Consider the following 27,844-nt stretch of genomic DNA (forward strand, 5'->3'; position numbering starts at 1 on the left):
ATGTTGCATACAGTCAGTGAGTGGCTGTGGTGGGAGCGTATGTGGCTGCCAGAAAAAGTCTCCTGGTCGGATCTAGAGGACAGTGAAGGTCGTGTTTATGCTAAAGCCTCTCAGCTCTACGCTGCTCTGCCCTGCGCCCTCTGCCTGCTCCTCGTCAGATTCCTGTTTGAGAGGTGAGCAGATGCCATTGCTTTTGAAATATATGGATTACGTTGCACAAGTTTGGAGGCCTGTTTTGCGTAAGACAATGTGTTGCACTATACTCACACACCTTTACGGTGATGCAGGTACCTGGCCACACCGCTGGCTGATCTTTGGGGAGTCAGGGACCATGTTCGTCTCACAGCAGAGACAAACCCTGTCCTGGAGAAGCACTTCTGCAGCCAAGCACGGGTTCTTTCACAGGTCTGTTAACAATCAACAATTTAGTTACATTATTCAATGTTATTTACATAATTGACTCTCTGTCGCATTTCAAACTTTATGCTGATTAAAGATGCAACAATCACAACCACTGCCTTTTTTCAGAGTCTGATTATTTAAATCATATTAAACTGAACATCTTTGGCATTTCGAAAAAAATAAGAAATGTTTAAGACGTCATTTTGGACTTTCAAGAACTTGGATGGACATATTTCCCTATATTCTGACACTTTATAGATTAATCAATTAATATTTAAATTAATCGGCAGATCTTGGCATGATCTTTCTTGTGTTTCAGGCTGACTTGAGGTCTCTTTGTAAGAAGACCAGCTGGCCAGAAAGGAAAGTTCAAGTTTGGTTCAAGAGGAGGAAGGAACCAGGAGCGCCCAGGTCTTCGCAAGAGGTTCTGCGAGGCCAGGTGTGTGTGTGTGTGTGTGTGTGTGTGTGTGTGTGTGTGTGTGTGTGTGTGTGTGTGTGTGTGTGTGTGTGTGTGTGTGTGTGTGTGTGTGTGAACAACAGGGATTTAAATGTGTGATGAAACGTAACATTATTACCCTTATCTGTCCACAGTTGGAGATGTGTGTTTTATTTGTTTGCATTTGTTGCAGGAGTGCTTGCTCTCTATGATGTAAGTAGCTGTGGCTTGTTAGCATGTTTATACACTGTTTCTATTTCAGGATTTGTAAGTCAATTCTTTCTTTGAACACATTTTTGGCTTTACTGCTGTGAGGTCATGTTTTTCTCTCTTATTTCGCTGTGATGTGCTGTGTGTTTTTCTCTTCTCATCTTATGTTTCAGGGTTTTTCACACACTGGCAGTTCACATGGCACACAGACCAATTTACACACGGCATCTATTGCACGTCTGTCCGTCCTGGGAGAGGGATCCCTCCTCTGTGGCTCTCCCTGAGGTTTCTCCCATTTTTCCCTTTAAACTGGGTTTTCTTTGGAAGTTTTTCCTTGTACGATGTGAGGGTCTAAGGACAGAGGGTGTCGTATTGTCATACTGATATTCTGTACACACTGTGAAGACCACTGAGACAAATGTAACATTTGTGATATTGGGCTATATAAATAAACATTGATTGATTGATTGATTGACCATCCCGTAGACTCCGCTCAATCTCTGTTTTTGTTTTTGTAGAAACCTTGGCTTTATAACCTGAAAGAGGTTTGGGCAGGCTTTCCTAAACAGGTAAATATCTTTGCTATATCTATCAGATGGTACAATATTACAGTATGTAGTATAATTAACATCTTTATGCGTCTGGTATGTGTCCATGCAGTCCATGCTCCCATCTCAGTACTATTATTGTTGTGACTCGACAGATATGTTAGGTTTAGTTATGTTTTTATTTTGAAAGTAATCTTTCCTGTCATTTCAGATCCCACAGTTCCTGCCTTTGTGTGTTTCCGGCCCGTGAGATTGCTTGGCCCTGCCCTGATTGTTTTCACCTGTGCCCATCCCCCTCACCTATATATAGCCCTGTTGTTTCTTTGTTCCTTTGTCAGTTCGTTATGTTTCATGTCGTGAGCACCCAGACCTTTTGACTCCTGATACGTACCTTGTGATTTAGACCTTTTGTCAAGTGAGTTTTTGGGTTGCTGTACAACTTTGTTTTGGCTTTTTATCTACTTTCTATTTTTTGTGAAAGTACGATTTAGTTTGTGATTAAAGAACATTCTATATTTGGACATCTGTCTCCGAATCCTGCTTTTGGGTCCTGCGTCCTGTATCTCGGTTCATAACAGTACGAACTGACCAAAATATGGACCCAGCGGATTCAGAGACAATGAAGATAGCTCTGCGAGCTCAAGGAACAAGACTACACCAGCATGAGGAGCAGCTGGGCGCCATCAACCTGGGGGTGAGGGAACTGACCGGCCGTCAGGAAAAATGTCAAGCCACCGTCAATACTCAGGTGAATCACCTTGCCGAACAGCTACACCGTGTCCTCGCTCACCTGGAAGCTGGTTCATCCCCTCAGCACCCTGCTGTTGCTCACACACCTATTGTTCTAGCTGACCATGTGCCACTCCATGCTCCACCGCCTCGTCTGGCATCTCCAGAGCGATTCTCCGGAGATTCCGGTGACTGCCGCCCTTTCATTGTTCATCTCCATTATAAATATAACCCTGCTGCATTCCCCACTGATCACTCCAACGTGGCCTTCATGGTGAGCCACTTAACGGGGAGAGCAGCGGCCTGGGCTACGTCCGAATTGGCGAGAGATTCATCTACCTGTAATTCTCTGGATGTATTTACAGACACTCTCACCAAGGTGTTTAATCGCACGGCTCCTGGAAGGGAGGCAGCCAGAGCACTGATGCAGATTAAGCAGAGTCAGCGCAGAGTATCGGACTATGCCATTGAGTTCAGGACCCTTGCAGCAGATAGTGGCTGGAATTCTGCAGCACTGCTCGACGCCTTTTTGTCTGGTCTTTCGGATCCCATTTAAAGACCAGTTAATACCTTTGGACCTCCCAGAAGACTTGGATTCTGTCATTGCACTGGCAGTTCGAATAGACAATAGACTGGCCGAAAGACAAAAAGAAAGGTTCAAGAGTGTGGCATGTCTGCCTCGACACCAAGGGGACACACCAAGCCATCGTCCCGCCTGGAGACCTCCTACAGATACTCCTCCTGAGAGAAGAGTGCTCCCTAGTGTCTCAGAGGAGCCCATGCAGTTGGGTCGGGCTAAGTTGACTCCGGAGGAACGTCTTCGGCGCATTCAGGAGGGCAGGTGTTTTTACTGTGGGGAGCAGGGGCACCTCCTGGCTTCATGTACAGCAAAAGATCGGGCTCATCAGGGACGAGGAGGACCCTGGTGAGCCGACTGTCATCTGGATTCCCTCCTCGTACCTTGACACGGGTACAAGTAAAAATAGACAGACATGTTTTAACTCAGGGGGTTCTCATCGACTCTGGTGCGGATGAAAGTTTAATGGATTGGGGGTTGGCCAAGAAGTGGAACTGTGGGGTAATTCCTTTGACGCAACCGTTAAAGGCCTCTGCTCTGGATGGTCGGTTATTGTTTACCGTTACCCATTGTACTATGCCCATTGAAGTACCCGTAAATGCAACGCATACTGAACACATGACTTTCCATTTATTTGATTCTGCTCAGCATCCACTTATTCTTGGTTACCCATGGTTAGTCAAGCACAACCCACACATAGACTGGAGATCTGGGAGAGTTAAGGGATGGGGAGAGGACTGCAAGCATTACTGTTTGAGAGACAATAAGACTGGTGACAACACTCCCCATGCTAGAAGGATTGAGACCCAAGCTGTTGTTCAGATTGCATGTACAGAAATGACTGAGGCTATCCAAGTACAGGAGCAAGATTTCCCTGACAAGTCCAAGGTGCCCAGTTGCTATTGGGACCTAAAGGAGGTTTTTAGTAAAGCCCTAGCCACTGCCCTGCCACCACATAGGCCTAATGACTGTGCAATAAACTTGGTACCTGGCTCCCCAATTCCCAAGGGTCGCCTCTACTATCTTTCTGGACCCGAAAGGGAGGCCATGAACAATTATATTGAGACCTCCTTGCAGGCCGGACTCATTCGCCCTTCCTCGTCACCGGCGGGAGTGGGCTTCTTTTTCGTAGACAAAAAGGATGGATCACTCCGGCCCTGTACTACAGCCCTCTGAACGCAATCACCATCAAAAACAGGTACCCTCTCCCACTCATCTCTTCCGCCTTTGAACTTTTGCAAGACGCCAACATTTTCAACCAAACTGGATTTAAGGAATGCTTATCATTTGGTGAGAATCAGGGAGGGGGACGAATAGAAGACTGGATTTAATACACCTAGTGGACACTATGAGTACCTAGTGATGCCTTTTGGCTTGACAAACGCACCGGCAGTGTTTCAGGCCCTCATAAATGAGGTGTTGGGGGACTTCCTGAATAAGTTTGTGTTTGTATATCTTGATGACATTTTGATTTTTTCTCCTGACAACATAACCCACCAGCAGCATGTCCGTCAAGTCCTCGACCGCCTGCTACAGAACCAACTTTATGTTAAAGCAGAGAAGTGTGAGTTCCATGTCCAAACCACATCGTTCCTGGGTTTCATCATTGCCCCCGGTCAACTAAAGATGGACCCTGCCAAGGTCAGTGCCGTGGCCGAGTGGCCAGTTCCTGTCAACAGGAAAAAACTACAGCAGTTTCTGGGGTTTGCAAATTTTTATAGACGTTTCATCAGAAATGTCAGTTCTATTGCTTCCCCGCTACATGTACTTACCTCTCCTCATGTCCCGTTTGAATGGAACTCCAAAGCTGCTAACGCTTTTCAAGCTCTAAAGGAGATGTTCACCTCTGCTCTCATCCTCACCATCCCAGATCCACTTCGACAGTTCGTGGTAGAGGTGGATGCCTCTAACCTCGGTGTGGGGGCAGTTCTCTCTCAGCGGGCTGCAAAGGATAATAAGCTCCATCCCTGCGCTTTTCTCTCCCGTAAATTGTCCTCAGCGGAAAGGAACTACGACGTGGGCAATCGTGAACTACTGGCAGTGAAACAAGCCTTGGAGGAGTGGAGACATTGGCTAGAGGGGGCCGCTCAGCCGTTCCTGGTATGGACAGACCATAAGAACCTCGAATACATGAAAAAGGCTAAGAGACTGAATTCACGCCAGGCTAGATGGACACTTTTTTTCAGTGGTTTTGATTTTATCTTGTCATTTAGACCTGGCTCCCAGAACACCAAGCCAGATGCCTTGTCCCGTCTGTTTAACTCTGAGCCTGCTGCCAAGGAACCAGAACCCATTCTACCACTGAACCGTGTGGTAGGAGCGGTAACTTGGCAGATAGAAAAGAGGTGCAGCAAGCAAATGTTGAGAGCCCAGCACCTAGTGAGTGTCCGCCTAAAAGGCTGTTTGTTACAGTGCCCTTACGCTCCAAGATCATTCACTGGGCTCACACGTCCTTGCTCACTTGTCATCCTGGGATTAGAGGAACCATGTTCGCACTTAAGCAGCGTTTCTGGTGGCCGTCCATGGCTAAAGATGTTGGTGAATATGTGAATGCCTGTCCTGTTTGTGCTCACAGCAAGACCTCTTCCATGCCTCGGGCTGGGTTGCTGCAGCCGTTGCCCATTCCCCAACGGCCCTGGTCTGACATATCCATGGACTTTGTTACTGGACTCCCGGTGTCTCAAGGCAATACCACTGTACTAACAGTGGTAGATCGTTTTTCGAAAATGACTCATTTTATTCCATTGACCAAGCTACCCTCGGCCAAGGAAACGGCAGAAATTATGATGGTCAATGTGTTCCGGATACATGGATTTCCCAGGGATATTGTGTCAGACCGGGGCCCACAGTTTGTTTCCAAGTTCTGGAAGGAGTTCTGCAGTCTCATTGGAGCCACCGCTAGCCTCTCCTCTGGGTATCACCCCCAGTCCAACGGACAAATGGAGAGATTAAATCAAGTGTTGGAGACATGTCTGAGGTGCTTGGTGGCTCAGAATCCCTCATCGTGGAGCAAGCATCTAACCTGGGTGGAATACGCCCACAATTCTTTTCCCACCTCTGCCACTGGTATGACTCCCTTCCAGTGCGTCTTTGGCTACCAACCACCCGTGTTTGCTGAGACTGAAAAGGAGGTATTGGTCCCGTCTGCACATGCCCTGGTCAGACGTTGCCATCGCATCTGGGCGGCTGCCCGTCGAACCCTTCTAAGGAGTTCTTCTTCAATGAAAAGGGGGGCTGACCGACACCGCCGGCCAGCTCCAGTGTACCAGCCTGGGCAGAAGGTGTGGTTGTCCACGAAAGATCTACCCCTCCATGTAGCTTCAAGAAAATTAGCCCCCAGGTTTGTTGGTCCCTTTCCAATAACGAAGATTGTGAACCCTGTGTCTGTGCGCCTGCGACTCCCCAGATCCCTGCGGGTCCACCCTACATTCCACGTTGGGAAGATCAAGCCTGTCAAGGAAAGCAGTTTGGTGCCCGCAACTAAACCTCCGCCACCCCCCAGAATGGTTGATGGTGGCCTTGTTTATACAGTCAAGAAACTGCTGGCAGTCCGGAGAAGGGGACGTGGCAGGCAGTTCCTCGTTGACTGGAAAGGCTATGGAGCAGAGAATAGGATGTGGATCCCGTCTCGCTACGTTGTGGATCAGAAGTTGATCAGGGATTTCGACAGGCAACATCCTAATCTGCCTGGGGTCAGGAGACGTCCCTAGAGGGGGGGGGGGGTAATGTTGTGACTCGACAGATGTTAGGTTTAGTTATGTTTTTATTTTGAAAGTAATCTTTCCTGTCATTTCAGATCCCACAGTTCCTGCCTTTGTGTGTTTCCTGCCCGTGAGATTGCTTGGCCCTGCCCTGATTGTTTTCACCTGTGCCCATCCCCCTCACCTATATATAGCCCTGGTGTTTCTGTCTTCCAGGCCTTTTGACTCCTGATACGTACCTTGTGATTTAGACCTTTTGTCAAGTGAGTTTTTGGGTTGCTGTACAACTTTGTTTTGGCTTTTTATCTACTTTCTATTTTTTGTGAAAGTACGATTTAGTTTGTGATTAAAGAACATTCTATATTTGGACATCTGTCTCCGAATCCTGCATTTGGGTCCTGCGTCCTGTATCTCGGTTCATAACAATTATTACCTCTTGGAAATGGGCTTCTATCTTTCTCTGCTTCTTAGCCTCACATTTGATGTGAAACGGAAGGTGAGTGTGCTGATGTATAACATCAACAAGTTCTCACATATTTATTTTAACACAAAACCTGTATTATCCTTTTTTGTCATTCAAATGGATTAATTGTAGATTTGACCTGTAGTGTGTATGTGTGTAGGACTTTAAACAGCAGGTGACTCATCACATAGCCACACTGACTCTTCTGAGTTTCTCCTGGATTTCAAACTACATCCGGATAGGAACTCTTGTGATGGCCTGTCATGACTCCGCTGACATACTGCTAGAGGTGAGTGATGGTTTTTACATCAGTGCATATTGCAAGTTAAAGGATGTAATACCATACTGTAGAGCAGGGGTGGGGAACCTTTTTCCTCTCAAGGGTCATTTCAATTTTTTCAACATCCTCGGAGGGCCGTACAAATTATTGACCTCTGCTTAAAAATACTAAAATCACAGCCCATTCATTTGGCCTTTCTTTCATGCTGTGCAAAGAAAAAGCAACCTCTTAATCCAGATATCTTACCATGACTCGCATATGCATGCACGTGCACAGTGTGGCATGACCACCAAAACAGAAAGATATTGTTAGGCTCCTCGTAAAGAGACACAAAACTTGAACCCGCTATGCAAGAACACGTGGACGGAGACTTAGGTGAAGTGTCAAAAAGACTGGATTTAATAAGTCCACAAAAACCCAGGCAGGGGACAAAGCAAACTCTGAACAGAGTGGGGAGAACGTGGAGCAGGGCTGAGACGGAGGTTGGACTGGACATGGCAGGCAGGACGGAATGGAATGTGGAGTTTCTGGAACAGGCAAAAAACAGAACAGGATTAGCATACGAAAAAATCCAACAGGAAGAGTATACAAAAGAACTAGAAAATCTAGTCAGCCGGAACTGGAGTTTTTACTATACGAAGAACTGGCGAAGTCTGATGATCGAACCGGAGTTTTAAGCAGCAGCAGGTGAGTGGTGGTAATCAGTGATGATGAGAAACAGGAGCGGAGGTGAGTTGGCGGAAAACGGAAAGTAGGTCAACCACGCCCAGCCAGGAAGACAGACAAACAGATAGACAAACAAACAGAAAGAAGGAGATACCGCAATTCCTCACAGTAGCCCCCCCTCAATGGGAGCCACCTGGCGACCACCAGGCTTGTTTGGATGAGCCCTGTGAAAGGCCCTCACCATGATTGGGTCCAGGACACGGGAACGAGGAACCCAGCATCGCTCCTCGAGGCCATAACCCTCCCAGTCCACCAGATACTGGAAACCCCTGCCCGACGTCTGACGTCCAAAAGACGGTGCACCGTATAAGCAGGGTGATTGTTGATAATACGGGCGGGAGGAGGGGGTAAGGCCGGAGGGCTCAATTCACTGGTGTGAACCGGCTTAATCTGAGACACGTGGAAAGTGGGGTGAATTCTCAGAGCTCTGGGAAGCTTCAACCGGACTGCGGAAGGGTTAATGATCCTTAGGATGGGAAAAGGACCAATAAAGCGTGGGAAAAGCTTCTTGGACTCAGAGATGAGAGGAATGTTGCGGGAGGACAACCAGACTGACTGGCCTGGGACGTATGGAGGAGCTGCCTTTCTGTGACGGTTGGCTGATCGCTGGTTCCGTGCAGCAGTCTGGAGAAGGGAAGATCGTGTATCTCCAGATCTTCTGACAGCGACGCACATGCTGCTGGACTGAGGGAACTGCTAAGTCTCGCTCCTCTTCGGGAAACAGGGGCGGCTGGTACCCTAATGAAGCCTCAAAGGGGGAGAGACCAGTAGCGGAGCAGGTGAGTGCGTTGTGGGAGTACTCAACCCAGGAGAGATGAGAGTTCCAAGTAGAGGGGTTTCGAACTTTCGGTCGGTGATGCAGCGGAGAGCTGACTCCAGGTCCTGATTTGTTCGTTCTGTTTGGCCGTTTGATTGGGGGTGATATCCAGAAGTCAGGCTGACTGAGGCTCCCAGGAATTGACAACACTCCTTCCAAACTCGAGAGGTGAACTGGGGACCGCGGTCTGAGACAATGTCGGAAGGGATACCATGTAACCGGAAAACATGTTCTGTGAGGAGTTGGGAGGTCTCCAGGGCTGACGGGAGTTTTGGAAGAGCAACAAAATGAGCCGACTTGGAAAACCGGTCTACTACAGTGAGGATTGTGGTGTTGCCCTGGGAGGGGGGTAGGCCGGTAACAAAATCCAGTGCGATGTTTGACCAGGGACGACTAGGGATAGGTAGGGGCTGGAGCAACCCTGCAGGAGACTGGTGGGAGGACTTACTCCTAGCACACGTGGGACAGGCAGAAACGTACTCCAAAGTGTCCCTGTTGATCGTTGGTCACCAGAAATGTCTCTTCAGGAAAGAAAGAGTGCGGTTTACTCCGGGATGGATTGAGAACCGGGAATTGTGGACCCACTGTAGAACCTTGGAGCGGGCAGCATCAGGAGGACCATTGCCTGGGTCTGGTTGCTCTCTCAATGCCTCCAGGATGGTGTTATTAATCTCTCAAGAGAGGGCGCCTACTACACAACTCTTGGGAAGGATTGAAGCATCTGGAGGCTCGGGAGAGTCAGGAGAGTATAGCCTAGACAGAGCATCGGGCTTTACATTCCTGGAGCCAGGGCGGAAGGTGAGGCAAAAGTCGAAGCGACAGAAGAACAGAGCCCACCTGGCCTGTCGGGAGTTCAGTCGCTTCGCCGACTGGATGTAGGAGAGATTCTTGTGGTCCGTCCAGACCAGGAAAGGCTGCTTGCTGCCTTCGAGCCAGTGTCTCCACTCCTCTAGTGCCAACTTAACAGCCAGAAGCTCCCTGTTACCAACATCATAATTGCGCTCCGCAGGAGAGAGGCGACGTGAAAAAAAAGCACAGGGATGTTATCAGGACCAGCCGTCTGAAACAAAACTGCTCCTACTCCAGTGTCAAACGCGTCCACCTCCACAACAAACTGCTTCTCTGTGTCTGGCTGAATAAGGATGGGAGCTGAGGTGAACAAGGACTTGAGTTTGATGAAAGCTCTGTTAGCCTCTGGAGTCCAACAGAACGTGATGTTGACGGAGGTGAGTCTGGAGAGAGGTGCAGCTACCTTACTGAAGTTCCGGATGAAGCAAAGGTAAAAGATGGCAAATCCCAGAAACCTCTGGAGCTCTCTCCTTGTAGTTGGGACTGGCCACTCCACCACTGCCTTGATCTTTCCAGGGTCTGCCTCCACATTGCCCTGGCTGATGATATAGCCCAGGAAGCTGATCCGGTTCTGGTTTGAACTCACACTTCTCCGCCTTAACATAGAGCTTGTTCTCCAGCAGTCTCTGTAGGACCCTGCGGACATGGTTCTCGTGTTCCTCCTGATTCCTGGAGAAAATCAGGATGTCGTCTAGGTAGACAAAGACAAAGCGATTAAGGAAGTCACGCAAGACATCATTGACCATAGCCTGGAAAACTGCTGGGGCGTTAGTGAGACCAAAAGGCATGACCAGATATTCAAAATGGCCCAATGGAGTGTTAAACGCTGTCTTCCATTCATCCCCCTGGCGGATGCGGATCAGATGATAGGCCTTTCGAAGGACAATCTTGGTGAACAGGGTTGCCTCTTGGAGAGTTTCAAAAGCTGAGGTGAGAAGGGGTAATGGGTACTTGTTCTTGACCGTGATATTGTTTAACCCCCGAAAGTCTATGCAAGGTCATAGCGACTTATCCTTCTTGCCTACAAAGAAGAACCCGGCACCCACAGGAGAAGAGGAGGGACGAATAATACCAGCAGCCACAGGGTCCGTGATATAAAGCTCCATAGCCTCCCTCTCAGGACGGGACAGATTGTAGAGGCGGCTGGAGGGTAGAGGAGCTCCAGGGAGCAGATCAATTGGGCAGTCGTAGGGTCGGTGGGGAGGAAGAGAGAGAGCCCTCTCTTTGCTGAAGACCCAACGCAGGTCGTGGTAAGTAGCAGGAACACCAGTCAAATCTACAGATGCATCAGAGCAGACAACAGGATTTGGGGAAACAGAAGTTGAAGGTATGGCAGAACACAGGCAGTTAGCGAGACAGTGCTGATCCCATTCAATAATCCTTCCCTTAGCCCAATCAATGTGTGGGTTGTGAGTACGTAGCCTTGGGTAACCCAAAACCAGAGGTGTGGAAGGAGAGCATATTACCTTTAACTGGATAAGTTCACGGTGGTTTCCGGAGGTGATTAAAGTCACAAGGGGTGACTGTGCTGTGACTGAGGAGATGATTTGTCCATTAAGAGCATAGGCAGTTAACGGTTCCTCTAGAGGCTCCATGCAGAGTCCCAGCTGTTCAGCTAGCTCCCGGTCCAAAAAGCTATCCTCTGCACCAGAATCAATAAGAGCCTGGAGAGGCAATGTCATATAACTAACACAGAGCTTGGCGGGAATTAGAAAACGAGTCAAGGATGGGGTTAGAGATGATTGCTGTGGACTCGTCAGGAACCCCAATCTCACTGACGAGCCTCCCAGTTTGGCCGTACTGGGCAGTTGGGAAGGATATGCCCAGTCTTTCCACAATACAGGCATTGGCCTGCACCTATCCGGCGCTGACACTCCTCCGGAGAAAGTCTAGCACGACCCAGTTGCATGGGCTCCTCCTGAGAAGAGGTGCGCACGCTGGACGACGGGGGGAAAGAGGAAGGTCTAGACACAGAGTGAGCAGAGTAGGAGGAAAAACTGGGCTTACTGAGTGAGGCTGGTGAATCCCCCCGTGTCCGCTCGGCGCTCCCGCAGACGACCGTCCAAACGAGACACTAAGGAAATCAGCTCTGAGAGATCCGCTGGAACGTCTCGTGCTGCCAATTCGTCCCGAAGCTGGTCCCTTAATCCTCTCAAAAACACCGCCTTGAGAGCCGCCTCGTCCCATCGAGCCTCTGCAGCGAGTGTGTGAAACTCAATGGAGTAATCAGCCACTGTCCGGCTTCCTTGTTGCAGGCTAAGCAGCTTATTCTCGGCCGAGCCAGAGGAGTTGGGATGATCAAAAACAGCTGAGAACCGATCAGAGAAGCTCTCAAAACGTAGAGTGTGAAAATCCACCGAAGAGTTTAAAGCCTCTGCCCAGGTTAAAGCTCTCCCGCGGAGCAAACCCAAAACAAAATTGATCCTCGTTGCTTCAGCAGCAAATGCAACAGGACGCTGGCGAAAAACCTTGTTACATTGAAACAAAAAACCTCTGCACTTCTCCGTGAAATGGCGAGGAGAGGGCAAAGGAGCTGGACTGGGAGTGGCCTGAGATGCTACCGTCGAGGTAGTGAGAGCGGAGATCTGGCACGCCAACTCGGAAACATGAAGAGCCATGGATCGGTTACTATCAACCAACGCTCGGATGAGCTTTTCGTGTTCACCCAGGAGGGAGCCCTGACTTGACAGGGCATGCAGGATTGGGGTAGAATCCGCTCCGGATCCTGCAGGGTTCATTTTTGGCCAGTTCTTCTGTTAGGCTCCTCGTAAAGAGACACAAAACTTGAACCCGCTATGCAAGAACACTGGGACGGAGACTGAGGTGAAGTGTCAAAAAGACTGGATTTAATAAGTCCACAAAACCCCAGGCAGGGGACAAAGCAAACTCTGAACAGAGTGGGGAGAACGTGGAGCAGGGCTGAGACGGAGGTTGGACTGGACATGGCAGGCAGGACGGAATGGAATGTGGAGTTTCTGGAACAGGCAAAAAACAGAACAGGATTAGCATACAAAAAAATGCAACAGGAAGAGTATACAAAATAACTAGAAAATCTAGTCAGCCGGAGTTTTTACCACTGTGAGTATACGAAGAACTGGCCAAGTCTGATGATCGAGCCGGAGTTTTAAGCAGCAGCAGGTGAGTGGTGGTAATCAGTGATGATGAGAAACAGGAGCGGAGGTGAGTTGGCGGAAAACGGAAAGTAGGTCAACCACGCCCAGCCAGGAAGACAAACAAACAGAAAAAAGGAGAAGGAGATACCGCAATTCCTCACAGATATGGACACAAGATGTGTGCAAATGTATTTAGTTTCCTATCCACCTGAACATGATTTAAGTGGGAGGGACCTAACCTCCTCTAGGGGGGTCCGGGGGCATGCTCCCCCGGGAAGATTATTTTTTAAATGTTGAAGTTCAAAGCATCAATCTGGTGCACTGAGAGCAACATTAGAAGATCTATGGATACATCTCTCAACACCCATATGAAACAGAACTGTAAGCAGATTTCTTTTTTCTTCATGGATATTTTACAAATCACTCCCCTTTCAAACTGTATTCTTGTTTATTAATAACAACATTTTTTTACTGTCATAGTATTTTATACCAGTTTTTCCTTTATTCTCTTATTTTTGTATAACTATAATGATCATATAAAGATGTACCTTTACCTCACTGGTTGTAGAAAAAGCTTCTTATATTCGTTAGCATAGCTAGATTAGATGACAATGTATGTGTGTCATTTAAGAGGAAAAGATGCCTGGTTTTTTTGTTGTTATTACTGTGAGGAAATGTACAACCTAACCCTGGTCCGCCCAGTAGTAATAGTCAGATCGCTACTCCTGCTGATTTTAAAGCTAGGTCTGGGTTGGGTTTCATCCACTTGAATGTGCGCAGTCTGTTAGGTAAACTAGATTTTGTCCATATCTGGGCAAAATCGACTGACGCTGACGTCATTGTCTTATCTGAAACATGGCTAAATAAATCTATTTTGGCCTCTGACATTGCCTTAAATGGTTTTAATGTGTATCGTACCGACCGGCCTAATAAAGGTGGTGGCGTTACAATTTATGTTAAGAATAAGTTCAGTGTAACCACATTAATTTCCAAATCGATCAGTAAGCAATTTGAATTTTTAGCCTTAAATATAGAAGTGGCAAAGGGTCAACAGGTCATGGTGGTGGGCTGCTACAGACCCCCCTCAGCTGTCAAAGACTCCTTGTCTTCACTAGCAAATCTTTTATCACAACTAGACTACAAGGAAATAGTGCTACTTGGAGATTTTAACTGGGACTGGTTAACTGCAGTGTCAGAGGATTTTAAAAACCTTTGTATCTCTTTAAATGTTACTCAGATTGTGGACAGTCCTACTCGCCCAAATATGAAGTCCCCTAATAAATCCTCCCTAATTTATCTCATTTTAACTAATGTTCCCCATAAATATTCTTCTGTGGGAGTATTTGCAAATGATCTGAGCGATCACTGTGTTGTAGCCACAATTAGGGACACTAAGGTCCAAAAGGTTAAACCTCGCATTATCATCAAGAGAGACATAAAACATTTTGTGGAGCAGGGTTTTGTGCATGATCTGTTTGATTTTGATTGGGGTAAAATCGATCTGTGTGCTGATGTTGAAACCGCATGGTCTTATTTTTATCTTGGTTTTATGGAGATCATTGATAGACATGCACCCCTGCGTAAATTTAGAGTAAAGGGACGAGACAATCCTTGGTTTTCTGCTGAGCTGTCTAGTCTCCTTCATGAGAGAAACAAGGCCTGGGCAAAGGCTAGGAAATCAGGCTCAGAGATAGAATGGCTGCGTTTTAGGCAGCTAAGGAATAGCTTCACTTCAAATGTCAAAAGTGCAAAGTCGAAGTACTATTTGTCAGTTACCACAGAAAACCTAAATAATCCTAGGAAATTTTGGAAAGCAATAAAATCGATATCAACCGGTGAGATCCGTAATGAGCTACCTCCGTGCCTTACCACAGCATCTGGCCCTATATCGGACAGGGCTACTATGCTAAATTGCTTTAATGAGCATTTTGTGTCCTGTGGTTCTCTATTTGATTCTGTCACTAACTCTGCTTCTGTAAACACCACAGTCTGTGACTCTGAACAACGTGGTCTGGAAAACCCTTTCAGTTTTACCCCTTTTACTGTTGATCTTGTTCATGAAGCCTTATCTAAGCTAGATCCTAGGAAACCGGCTGGCCCGGACAACTTAGAACCTTTCTTTTTAAAGATAGCTGCAGATTTTATTGCTCCACCTCTCACTTCTCTTTTTAACCTCTCCCTCAGCACAAATACAATTCCAAAAGTATGGAAGTATGCTTATGTCTTGCCTTTACTGAAAGGAGGGGAGGCAACTATTTTAAATAACTATAGGCCAATCTCTAAATTGTCAGTTCTGGCTAAGGTTCTTGAACGCCTAGTGAGTGAACAGGTAAAGGAGTTTTTATGTACAAATGACATCCTGTCTAAACATCAGTCAGGATTCAGAAAGAAACACAGCACCATCACTGCCACAATGAAAGTGGTGAATGACATTACTAGTATTTTAGATAATAAGCAGAGTTGTGCAGCTCTGTTTATTGACCTTTCCAAAGCGTTTGACACCGTTGATCATCTCATCTTAAAGCAGAGGCTACTCAGTATTGGCCTATCCAGCCTTGCAGTGGGGTGGTTTGTGAACTACCTCTGAAAGGTCCCAATGTGTTCATTTTGATGGACTGTCTTCTGATTGGTTAAACATTTCTAATGGTGTACCACAAGGTTCTGTTTTAGGACCACTTTTATTCTCCATATATATTAACAGCGTAGGTGATACTGTGGATGAAGCTACTTTACATTTTTATGCGGATGATACTGTGATGTATTGTGCAGGTCCCACCGTTAAGGAGTCTGTACACTATTCAGACTCAGTTCTCTGAATTAAAGCTTCTTTTAAATGTGGATAAAACCAAGGTAATGCTCTTTTCAAAAGCAAAAAAGACACCAGAGCCTGTTTTAGATATTGTAACTACGCAAGGAACAAAACTTGAAGTTGTTGCCTGTTACAAATACCTTGGTATCTGGCTTGATGATTGTCTCTCTTTTAAACTTCATGTCAATAACCTGCTAAAAAAACTGAGGGTTAGGCTAGGGTTCTTTTTCAGAAACAAGTCCTGTTTCTCGCTTGAGGCCAGGTAAAGGCTAGTCACTGTGACCTTTTTACCTGTGCTGGACTATGGGGATCTGGTCTATATGAATGCACCTGCCAATTGCCTGGTCAAGTTAGATGCTGCTTATCACAGTGCACTGAGATTTGTGACAAACTGTAAAGCATTAACCCATCACTGTACCCTGTATGCAAGGGCTGGTTTGCTTTCACTAACTGTACGGAGGCTCAGTCACTGGTACATTTTTATATACAAAGCCATGCTAGGGAAACTTCCATCTTATATCTGCTCCCTGATCTCACGGAAAATTGTAAGTGGCTACTGCCTGAGATCGAATGCTGTGGTTTTATTAAATGTCCCAACTGCTAGGACTGTCTTAGGGAAGACAGCTTTTAGATGCGCAGCTCCTCTGTCTTGGAATAGTCTGCAAATTAAATGGAAACTGAACAATCTGGTGCCACTAAATGTTTTTAAAGCTCGGTTGGATGCTAGTCAATCAGAAGCTATTGGTACCTGTTTATGTGGATAATTATGTAACTGATGATGTCCTTTTGTTGTTCTGTTTATGCTTTTATGTTTCATGTGGAACTACTTGAACAGGTCTCCCTTGGAAAAGAGATCAATGATCTCAATGGGATTTTATCTGTATAAATAAAGGTTTGAAATGAAATGAAATGAGATAACCAGATGCTAATAACAAAGAATGGCATCCCCCCTGAAAGACAGTGGCGAGCCGTGAGTTTTATACCTAGGCCCTCTGACCCCCACCCCTTCCCTCGAGTTATTACGTCACAGCATATACTTCAGCGGAATATCAAAACAACGAGCCAGGGTGCAAAACGCATAACTGAAAGCGACCCTCTACCACACAAAACAACACCTGTAAATAACCCTATTTGTGTTCTTTGAAATTGAAAAGGATATTGCATTGTGTTTGTTACTTTTGTTGCAGTTGTATGTCTTAAGTGTAATTTGGCATGCTTTTATTTTGAAGGCGAGTAACGCTGTTGACAGGAAGTTGTTGTTGCTATGGAAACAAGAAAAGTTTCACAACGGGCAGAACTTGTCATAAAGTCCGCGAACACCCACCCATTTAGAGGGAAGATATGATTGGTCAATTGTACTGTCATTTGACATTACTCTCTCGTTCAGTTACTATAGCGGGCCCTCTGTGAATTCATAGCTGGACCGCCTGGACGTCCAACAGCTCCTGTCTTCACAGACTTGCAGAGACGAGCTTCTTTCATTTAACCCTTCACATTCCAACAGAAATTGAATAGGCAGATTCGAAGGATTTATTTCTTTGGAAATGTTATTTTAAATACAATTAAATCAAGTTATTTTGGTAAAACTAATGAAAAATATAACTTAAAAAATATATAAAAAAATATATTATTTTTTTTAATGTTTTTTAATATTTTGTAGAATATCTTAGGCCCTCACAGAGGGCCTAGAGGGGTGGGCAATTATTTTTCCTAGGGGGCCAAATGAGCAACTGAAAATATTTTGGAGGGCCGGGCCAAAATGCCGAACTCAATTATGCATAATATACATTTTATTTCTATATAAAAAGCAGTAAATGGCATTGTTGGGGCGACTGTGGCTGCGAGGGGGTGCGGTCGTCTTTCCACCAGAAGGTTGTGGGTTCGATCCCAGCCCATGCAGTCAACATGTCGATGTATCCTTGGGCAAGATACTTAACCCTGAGTTGCTCCCGATGGCATGGCCAACGGTGTGTGAATGTGTATGCGTGTTAGTTCCTAGAGTAATATACACTGCTCTGTATGAATGGGTGTGAATGGGTGAACGACATGTAGTATGTAAAGCGCTTTGAGGGGTCTTAAAGACTGGATAAAGCGCTATATAAGTACAGTCCATTTACCATTTTGACCGCTGGTTAGAGTGTATGTTATTATTTGGCAATTAAAAGGTGAGGTTAGCTTTCAAAAATATCATTTATTCAAATAGAATTTCCAAAATGATAAACATTTTCAGTCACATTAATAAATAAGGGCATTTTGAGTTTCATATACTATTGAAACAAGGATTTTCTTAGCTTTCTAAAGACATCACATCATCTTTGTAGCCAAAATAAACAAGACATATCACTGAACTGTGTAACTGTGTAAAGAAAAGTGTCCCAGTTTTGTAGCCTTTTTGACTTTACATGCCTATATTAAACATTTAATGTTTTCAGAACTGCGCAAAAAAAAAAAAAAAAAAAGATCAAGTGTCCCATTTCACTTGTTATATTTCCACATTTTAGTGTTCTTCAGTTCTTTTTTTTCATTCAGTGTGAGAAATCCAGTCTCTGTTGAGCTTTAACAAGTCCATCAAAGTCAGGTTGAATGTCTGAGGTGGAGATGCGAAGCACAGCTGACAGATGTTCATCAGTGAGAGAGGATCTGTACCTGGATTTGGTAAACTTCATGACTGAGAATGTCTGTTCACATGTGTAGGTGGATCCAAAGAGAACCAACATCTTCTGAGCATGTCTCCTCATGTTTGGAAAGTTCTCCTCCTTGAGAGCAGAGTAGAACTCTAGCAGTGATGCTGACTTAAAGTGCTCTTTCAGTAGTGAATCAGACTGCAGGTCAATGAGTTCAAGCTGAACCTCAGTGGGTGCACTATCAACACTGCAGGTAAAGGGAGAGGAAACCAGCTGCATTTCATCCTCAACCTTTTTGAAATCTTGAAAACGCCTTAAATTCATCATGCAGTGCTCCTAACATGGATGAGTACCTGTGCCGGTGATCAGCTGATGGTTTGACTTCTTTCAGGGTTTTCATGTGTTCGAGATTGTTGCTGCCTAGTTGCCTTGAAATTAATTGCAACGTTGTCATGAAGGCTTTCACATGGCTCTGCATTTCATGAGCAAAAAGGCCCTTGCCCTGCAGTTGTGTGTTCAGTGCATTCATCATTGCAGCAAATGTTAAATCTGCCATCCAGTCCTTATCAGACAGCTCTGGGATGGTTTTGCCTTTCATCTCACAAAACTCTTTTATCTCTGATTTCAAAACCCAAAACCTTTTTAGCACTTTGCCCAGGCTGAGCCATCTGACAGCTGTGTGGTACCTGACATCACCATGTTCGCTCTCTTGCTCCTCCAATAGTGAAACAAACTGCCTGTGCTTTAATGCTCGCGCTCTGATGAAATTAACTGTTGTAGTAACAACATCAACCACATGGCTAAGTTTTAGCACTGACTTGTACAACGCTTGCTGATGAATAGAATAATACAATGTATAAACACCAATTTCTGCTCTGCGTTGAGTTCACTCACTTTATCTTGCATTCTTTTCAAAAGCCCAACATTTTTCCCTGTCAAATTCGGACATCGTTTACCTCGGTGAACAGATCACTCCCCGTTGTGGTTCCTTTCATTGGCCGCATTGCTGCCAGCTCCTCCGTAAGCTTGAAGTCGCGCGTTATCCCCCGGAGAAATATGAGCAGCTGGGCTGTGTCACGGACGTCACAGCTCTCATCCAAAACCAAAGAAAAAAAGTCGAAGCTTCCCACTTCACTTTGCAGCTGAAACTCCAGATTCTCTGCGATGTCCTCCACCCTTTTCGTCACGGTGCGGCGGGACAGCGGGATGTTTTCAAACGCTCCTTTTTTCTCTGGCCATAGCAGTGCTGCAGACTCGACCATGCACTCTTTTCTGCATGCAGCTTTGTAAAATAGCCTTGTTGTTTTTCTAGCTTTGCTAGTAAATCCGTTGATGTCCGCGCTCGTTCGGCATCAGTCAAGTTTTTGTATTTCGCGGCATGTTTCGTCTCGTAATGCCGTTTCAAATTGTACTCTTTAAACACGGCGACATGCTCCCCACAAACCAAACACACAGGTTTACCCTTGACTTCAGTAAAGAAAAAATTAGTAGTCCATATTTGTTTGAAAGTTCTGCTTTCGGCATCCACTTTCCTCTTTTTGGCATGAGCCGACATTTTCGCATTTTTCAGAGGTGACAAGGAAGGTAGACAAGCATTTCACGTGCACAGTTGACGTGCACGATTGCGTGCACTGTGAGAATAAATGGGCTTCAAAATAAAAGCAATGCGGTTTTAGTCCACCCATAAAATAATTAGAAAATATGTTTTATTTTCTAATTATCATGTAATCTTTCGCGGGCCGGTCAGAATCATCCCGCGGGCCGTATTTGGCCCGCGGGCCGTACAATGCCCAGGTCTGGCCTAGAGGGCCCTGACGGCTCACCACTGCTGAAATAAAAACGGTCAAAATCATCCCCCTTCTAAAACTGCCATTCCCCCTTTCCATCCCTTATGTAATTTGATCAATGAACGTGGCACTGGTATTACTGCTATTTCAACATTAATTTAGCGCATTTTGAGTAAAATACTGTGGGCGAGGGAGCACGCACACACGCAATGACATTTTTACCAAGTCACTGACGCTATACTATGCGAGTGCCCTAGAGGGCGCCAGAGCGCGGTGATGCGCCTGTTTGATCGATGCCAGAAGCGCAGGTAACGGTCATCACAATGGCCAAGCGACCAGGAGGACATCGCGATCTGAGGGACTTCATATTTAAAAATACTAAAAATAACATTTCAGGTAAGTCAAGAGTCAGTAATCTTAGTCATTACTCACTACTTTAGTCACCAAAGGTGGAATCTATGGACATAAGCAGCAATAACAACTTAGTTGGGAGTTTAGCTACGTTGTTTTCTTGTGTTAGCTAGCTGGTAAGACTCAAAACTGTTGATGAAATGATACCACCAGCACCAGAAGAGCTGAAACCCCTCCTTCAAGCAGTGAACACTCTGGTCATCTCCACAGCTGAGTGTGAACGTGGGTTTAGTCAGATGAACATTTTAACCACAACTAGAAGCTCCCTAGAGGTAAAAAGCATGTCAGCCTTGCTTTTCATCAAGTGTGTTGGCCCTGAACTGAACAAGTTCAGACCAGAGGTATATGTCAAGACTTGGCTTCAAAGCCATTGCTTAGCTAACAATCCGAAAGCAAGAGCCAGAAAAATTGAGACCAAAAAGCATGATTATGAAAATCTTTGGAAACTTCTATGAGATGGGGGAGAGTGGAGTAGGCAGCCATTGACAACATTGGTCCTATGTTGTATTATCTGTATAATCTTTTAATATTTTCATATTTTGTAAACAATTTCAATTTGCACTTAATGCCCCGTTAAAAAAAGTAACATTGGGAATGTTAACATAAAATATTTTTATTTGAACTGCAATAAAATGATGATCAATATTTGTCTAATTTTTTCCCTCTAATTTTTCATGAAGTGTTTAATTTACATAATGATTTAATTAATTACGATACAAATGTAACCCTTTAGATACCAGTTTTGATCGTATACCAGTAACTGCTTTTTTGAAAAAATACACTATAATTCAATATTCTAAAAACTAGACTAGACTTCCATTATAACCACATTTTGTTATCCCCTCCCCCCCTTTAAATTAAAGTGAAAAAAAGATTGTGCACTAATTGTCCTCTGCATTTGACCCTAAATGTTAGTGGTGCCATGGCAGCCCGGGGACCGACTCTAATTCTGAGGTGCCTTGGTCAAGAGCAATGAAAGAAGTATCTGAACATCCATAACATGCATGTTGTTTTAGGAGTATAATAATTATCTTTATGCTGGTTGGTCTCCCACCCTCGGCTGGTTATCAGCACACATTATGTCCCCATATGATAAAATCCACCATCCCCCCTGATTTTTTTTTACAACTTGAGTACTGATTATAGTTCATAACAGGTAATGTCAAAGCTATGAACTGCATTGTTGTAGTTTAGCTGCAATATAGGCTATATGTAACATCTAACATTTACAAAAGTCACCTGTAATAGTTACCTTATTTAGGACTAGATGCCGTTTGCATAGTGGAGAGCAGCAAGGTGATGAAGGGACCTTTGAAGACAGCGCCACTGCAGCGCATGCGCACTTCTTATCTCATAATTATGACTTTTTATCTCATTATTTCGACTTTCTTATCTCATTATTATGACTTTCTATCTCATTATGACTTTTTATCTCATGACTTTTTATCTCATTATGACTTTCTATCTCATAATTATGACTTTTTATCTCATGACTTTTTATCTCATTATGACTTTCTATCTCATAATTATGACTTTTTATCCCATGACTTTTTATCTCATTATGACTTTCTATCTCATAATTATGACTTTATCTCATTATTATGACTTTCTATCTCATAATTATGACTTTTTATCTCATTATTATGACTTTTTATCTCATGACTTTTCATCTCATTATGACTTTTATCTCATAATTTCGACTTGCTTATCTCATAATTATGACTTTTCATGGGGATTTTAATTTTTTTAAGTGGCGGAAATGGGCTTCCATAAATGTCACCTGATAAAATGAGGGAATGATATGGGTGTGACATTTTGTCAGGGGGAGGAGCAGTCAAGACTCAAGAGCATATTAAAAATGTATACAGCTTAAGGTAAAACATATATGCATGTGCATGAATACGTGAAGAAGTATATTTGATTGTTTTAAGACTTATTATGTATTTATTAATTTGCTAAAACTATATTTTTTTGTTCGTTGCCTCAGGGCAACACTGTGTCACTTAGGCCACTTTTTTCCAGACAATATCATGCAAGTGTGCAAATGTGCTCAGCTGTAAAATGATTAACCGAGTCAATGTTTTTACTTTCCCATCTACTGATATTTACAGGAAATGGACACCAAAACCTTTTATGGGCAGAAGGGACACGATCAGGCTGTTAGGGCTATTCCGTCTGACAGTGAGGACAGTGAGCTTGATGGGAGTGAAAGTGAGGACAGTGAAGGTCAAGATAGTCAGGAAGAGTGGATCCCTGAATCAGGTTTGAAAAAATAGTTATGTTAGGGGTCAGTCAGTATCATTCAGCAGAGTACTAGTGTGTTTGTTTGTTTATTTGGCAAGCATATTGGATGAAAAAAGGTAAATAACAAATTCAAATGTGTGTGTGCTTCCTGTGTTCTATTAGGAGAATGCATGTCTATTGAAAATTAAACTGAGTCTGTCAATGAAGAGGAAGATGAAGATGTAGCCGAAGTTGGTAATCCAAGCCTACCTCGGTGGAGAACAGTCCACAATCCATCCTACAATCCTTACCCAGAATGGCAGGGTGTATCGAGAAGTGATGAAATCCTCTCCCCCCTCCAGTATTTCAAGCAGTTTTTTTCTGAAGACATTCTAGAAATCATTGTTCAGCAGTCCAATTTATATGCAATGCAAAATAACCCAAACAAGCCCCTAAACCTCACAACAAAAGAGTTAGAGCAGTTCCTGGGAACTGTTGTGTACATGTCACTGTTTGGTTTACCAAGGACCCGCATGTTTTGGAACAAAGCCTGCAGAGTGTCCCAAGTAGCTGACACCATGTCCCTAAATAGATGGACGGCCATTAAAAAATACCTTCACTTCAGCAACAATGAAGACAGGCAGGAGGAAAATAATGATCCATTACACAAGATCTGACCGCTTGTCACTCACCTAATCTCCAAACTGAAGTCGATCCCAATGCGTGAGAAGCTGGCAGTTGATGAACAGATGGTCCCATTCAAGGGAAGAAGTAGACTGAAGCAATACCTACCATCAAAGCCCAAAAAATGGGGGTACAAAATACTCGTCTTGGCTGGCTCTGATGGTGTCCCGCACAACTTCGAAATTTACACAGGGAGAGCGGTACACCCCCCTGAGCTAGCAGATGTGGGAGCAAGTGGCAATGTTGTCCTCCGCTTGGCTCAGCCTATACCCAAGCAAGAGAACTACAAGCTCTTCTTTGACAACTGGTTCACAAGTGTCCCCCTTGTGCTCACACTGGCTCAGCAGGGGATTCACACAATTGGTACTGTTCATTGCAACAGACTACCAGGCGTCAACTTAAAGTGCGATGCTGAGCTAAAGAAAAAAGGATGTGGATCGTTTGAAGAGAAGATGGCCATTGTTGGAGAAACCACATTGCATGTTGTGAAGTGGTATGATAACCACACAGTAAGCCTTCTGAGTGATTACGCTGGAGCGTACCCTGTCAACGAAGTTTAAAGATGGAATCGCAAGCAAAAGCTCATCATGAAAGTCCCTCGCCCTGCTGTTGTAAAGGAATACACCAACAATATGGGTGGTGTAGCGGCAATAACTCCCTATGAGTTAGCTGCTGAGAGGCTAAAAGATGCTCTTTGCTGTGACGCGTTCCATGTAAGAGTCCGTAGTCATTTGTAGTCCATGGTGTTTAATAAAGACGAAAACAAACAATATACAACTCCAGACCTGACGGTCAACAGAAAGTATCGGAGCAAATTCACCCTCTTCCTACATCATATCCTCCCAACCGGAATCCAACAGGTGACTAAATACCAATAAACCACACCCACGTGACCATTGCCGGAAGTGATAAACAATAAGAATGAAACGCGATGCAAACAGAAATACAAGATAATAATACAAATAATAAGTAAGGCAAAAACAAGCATTTTGGCTCCTACATTCCGGCCCCTAATTATTATATAACAATTTATAATAATTATTCAAAACCAATTACAATAAAGCATTGTATATTCTAATGATATGCAGATCATCATGTTTTAAATCCAGTATTCATATATCAGTATACATGTACAAGCAATCAAGTCTGCTGTGTGTAGTATTGTGAGTGCAGGGTGCAAACATAGTCACTGTATGCAGGGGGCAAGGAGCAAGGTCAAACATTTAAAATTATTTAGACATGGCAAAAGTTTCTCTGCCTCATGAAAAAGGCGTACTTGGCTGAGGGGTATGTTCAGAAAGCCACTATTTATCTTCATCTGAATCCCAAGTACAAGTCCTTTTTTCCTTGTCCTTTTCCAATCTAATGTGATTGGTCCTTCCAATAGTTTGGCAGATTCTAAGACTGGATCCCGGAACTGCTGATTTCCCATGGAAAGTCTCTGGATGTCTCTGCCACCTTCAGGATAGTGCATCTTAAATTGATGTTTCCACAGCATATCCACTGTCATTACAGATGTCCTGCTGGCACCCATCACTGACTGAGAGTTTGCAGTCCTCTTCACCGGCCCCAGTAAGGCCACTTGTATGCAAAGAGGCTGGTTCTTTTCTGTACATCTTAGTTTCCTTTGTTTCTATGTCGTATTTAATTTGTCCCGCTTTCATGGTTGCAAATTTGCTTTCTACTGGATGAGGTTGTGACTCGAGTGTTATGGTAGATGTGATGATTTCAGTGTCAGCTCTGTCCTTGGTTGTTATTGTTGATAAGGTAGGGCGGCGCAGTGAACAACGGTGGGGAGTCATCTTTAAATGTCTCACCACTCGCTGTGTCCACCTAGATCTGCTTAATAGCATCGATACAGATGCTTTCCTCTTGGCCTTGAGGCGATTCATCGCTCGGCGCGGCACCCCCTTCGAGATTCTCTCAGATCAGGGGACAAACTTCCGGGGAGCAGCTAGGGAGCTTGAGGAGGCGTTTGCTGGAATGATGCCCCAACTGCAATAGGAACTTGCCAAGAAACAGATCAAGTTTCGCTTTAACCCTCCAGCATCTCCCCACTTTGGTGGTGCGTGGGAGCGCGAGATACAATCAGTCAAGAAGGCTCTACAAGTGGTGATCGGCACTCAGTCTCTCCAGGGAGAAGTCCTCCTTACCTTGTTAGTTGAGGTGGAAGGTATCTTAAATGCCAAACCCTTAGGCTATGTGTCATCAGACCTCGCAGATCCTGTGACGCCAAGCATGTTGCTGATGGGGCGGCGGGATGCCTCCCTTCAACAAGTATCATACGCTACAGACACCCTCAGCAAGAGGCGGTGGCGTCATTGTCAAATGATGGTTGACCACTTCTGGGTGCAGTTCATCAGAAGCTACTTGCCATCCCTTCAAGTCCGCCAGAAGTGGCGGCAGCACACTGATGGTCTTCTTGAAGGTACTGTCGTGATGATAGTTGATCCTCAGCTTCCACGTCCCCACTAGGTCGTCAAGCTGAAGACCAGTGCTGATGGATGCATCCGGTCGGCTGAGGTTCAAGTCGGGGACAGGACGTACCTGCGACCCGTGGCACGCCTTGTGCAGCTACCCGCTTTATCGGACGACGATGCTGATCCAGGGACTTCCCCTACACCTTAGGGAATTTATTCTGTTTTACATAATAGCTATGCTACTCTGGGGGCGGCTGTTGTAAATTCCCCTTGTTTTCTTTAGTCTGCGTTGTATCGTTTGTGTTTTTGGTCGGGCACATTTGGGGACAGCTAGAGTGGGCAGGGGCGGGTCCTCGAGCGGTTTGTTTACCATGTGCGTCCGTGAAGAATAAATGATGCAATCATTCTACATGCATTCATGATTCAATACTGCTATAGCTGTTGTAAGAAGCATTCAAGCTAATTAAAGTCCAAAGACTGTATTCCTTGTCTCCGTGTGAACTCTCTAAACGGAGTGCTGTTTCTGGATGAAGCGGCTCCGGCGCAAACATCGCACAACATAAGATTCCCCAATACACAGAGTGAGAATGTTAGCCTCACACAGAGACACAGACCCCCACACACACACACACACACTGATTTGGACATTGGTTATGAAATGTATGCATGAAATGTTATTTGTTATTTTTTTAATGTGTTCCTGTTATATGTTGTAGCCAGTTGTGGTTATTTTTCTCAAATAAAACCTTTTGAATTCATATAGAGTTGTTTTTTCTATTTCTTCTGATTTGTAGACATCCTTGGTGTTTCAATACTCTCGTAGCACATTGTTGCCCTGAGGCAACAAACCGACCCCTGGTTGAGGGGTGTGGGGGGGGGGTCACATTTTATTATTGATATAATATCAGGGACCCCTAAGCTCCTAAAATACATGGTGAAACATTGTTTTCCTCCCAAAATAAAAAGTCATGCCATAGAGGGTTAATATATGCATTGCTATCGGGATGTTAAGAGCATTCCATGGAATATAACAAAAAGTGCATCTCGAGCCGTTTTCTCAAACTTACATATCCCACCTTTAAGTATTATTTACCTTGACCGCCGTTATTAGCATACAAAATAAATGTGCATTGAATGAGAATTATTACATGAATACAACTAAATATCAATAACAATCATGAATCAGTGACTTTATGATTGTGAACTGATCCCTTTAAACAAAGCAGTGACACTGATTGTTTTTCGCAGGGTGCCAAGCATAGGTGCCAAGGTGTTTATGCAAAGGGACAACGGACTGCTAACACCATGTTTGTGGTGTTCACAGCTCTCTTTACGCTGACAAGACTTGTCATTTTTCCTTTTTGGTAAGTTTTTGAAATGGAGTGATTCTGTATGGTGATCTTGGTCAAATATGTTACAAAATATTGTATGTTTTTTACAGGCTGATCCACTGTACATGGGTGTACCCACTGGAGGAGTTTGCTCCCTTCTTCGGCTATTACTTCTTCAATGTGATGTTATTGGTTCTTCAGATACTCCACCTTTACTGGGCTGTTGCTTCTTAAGTTAATATTCAGTAAGGTGTGTTTACAGGTGTTGCTGTTTATGTATGTAAAGGAAAGAAATGAAAACGCTGCACATTTCTCAAATGTCTCTCAAGAGTCTTGGGATTGCCCTTATTTAAATGTTTCTCTATGGCACATTTCTGTCCTGCAGCTGGAAGGTGACGATCGGAGTGATGAAGAAGAGGATGACAGTGATTCACCAAAGGAAAGAAACAACAAATTGAGTCACATTAATGGCTCTGGAGCCAGAGGCCGGAGGACAAATGGTCACTGACACATTTACTGACAAAAGGAGATGGACAAAAAGGGAAATGAACAGCAGAAGACTTATTCAGTGTGCAGCAGCTGGAATCTAATGGCACTTCAGAAAAGAGTAAATACACTTAAGCAGAAATAATTATATGCACAGGAACTGTGAAGGATTGTAGTCAAACGAAATCATTTGAAGCTTTGTCTTTTCTGGAGTTTGC

At 44.6% G+C, this 27,844-nt stretch overlaps 1 protein-coding gene across 1 annotated transcript; it reads left to right on the top strand.

Annotated features, from left to right (window-relative positions):
* cers3b (ceramide synthase 3b) lies at positions 1–27,828 on the top strand. The gene is given in 12 exon segments (XM_034084538.1): positions 1–173; positions 288–405; positions 722–793; positions 795–841; positions 994–1,051; positions 1,567–1,617; positions 1,709–1,730; positions 7,029–7,099; positions 7,227–7,355; positions 27,058–27,173; positions 27,251–27,390; positions 27,526–27,828. Coding segments are annotated over 11 exon segments (981 nt in total). The 3' UTR covers positions 27,375–27,390; positions 27,526–27,828.
* The last annotated feature ends 16 nt before the right edge of the window (positions 27,829–27,844 follow it).

Source organism: Pseudochaenichthys georgianus, chromosome 6 (assembly GCF_902827115.2).
Source record: "Pseudochaenichthys georgianus chromosome 6, fPseGeo1.2, whole genome shotgun sequence".
NCBI lineage: Eukaryota > Metazoa > Chordata > Actinopteri > Perciformes > Channichthyidae > Pseudochaenichthys > Pseudochaenichthys georgianus.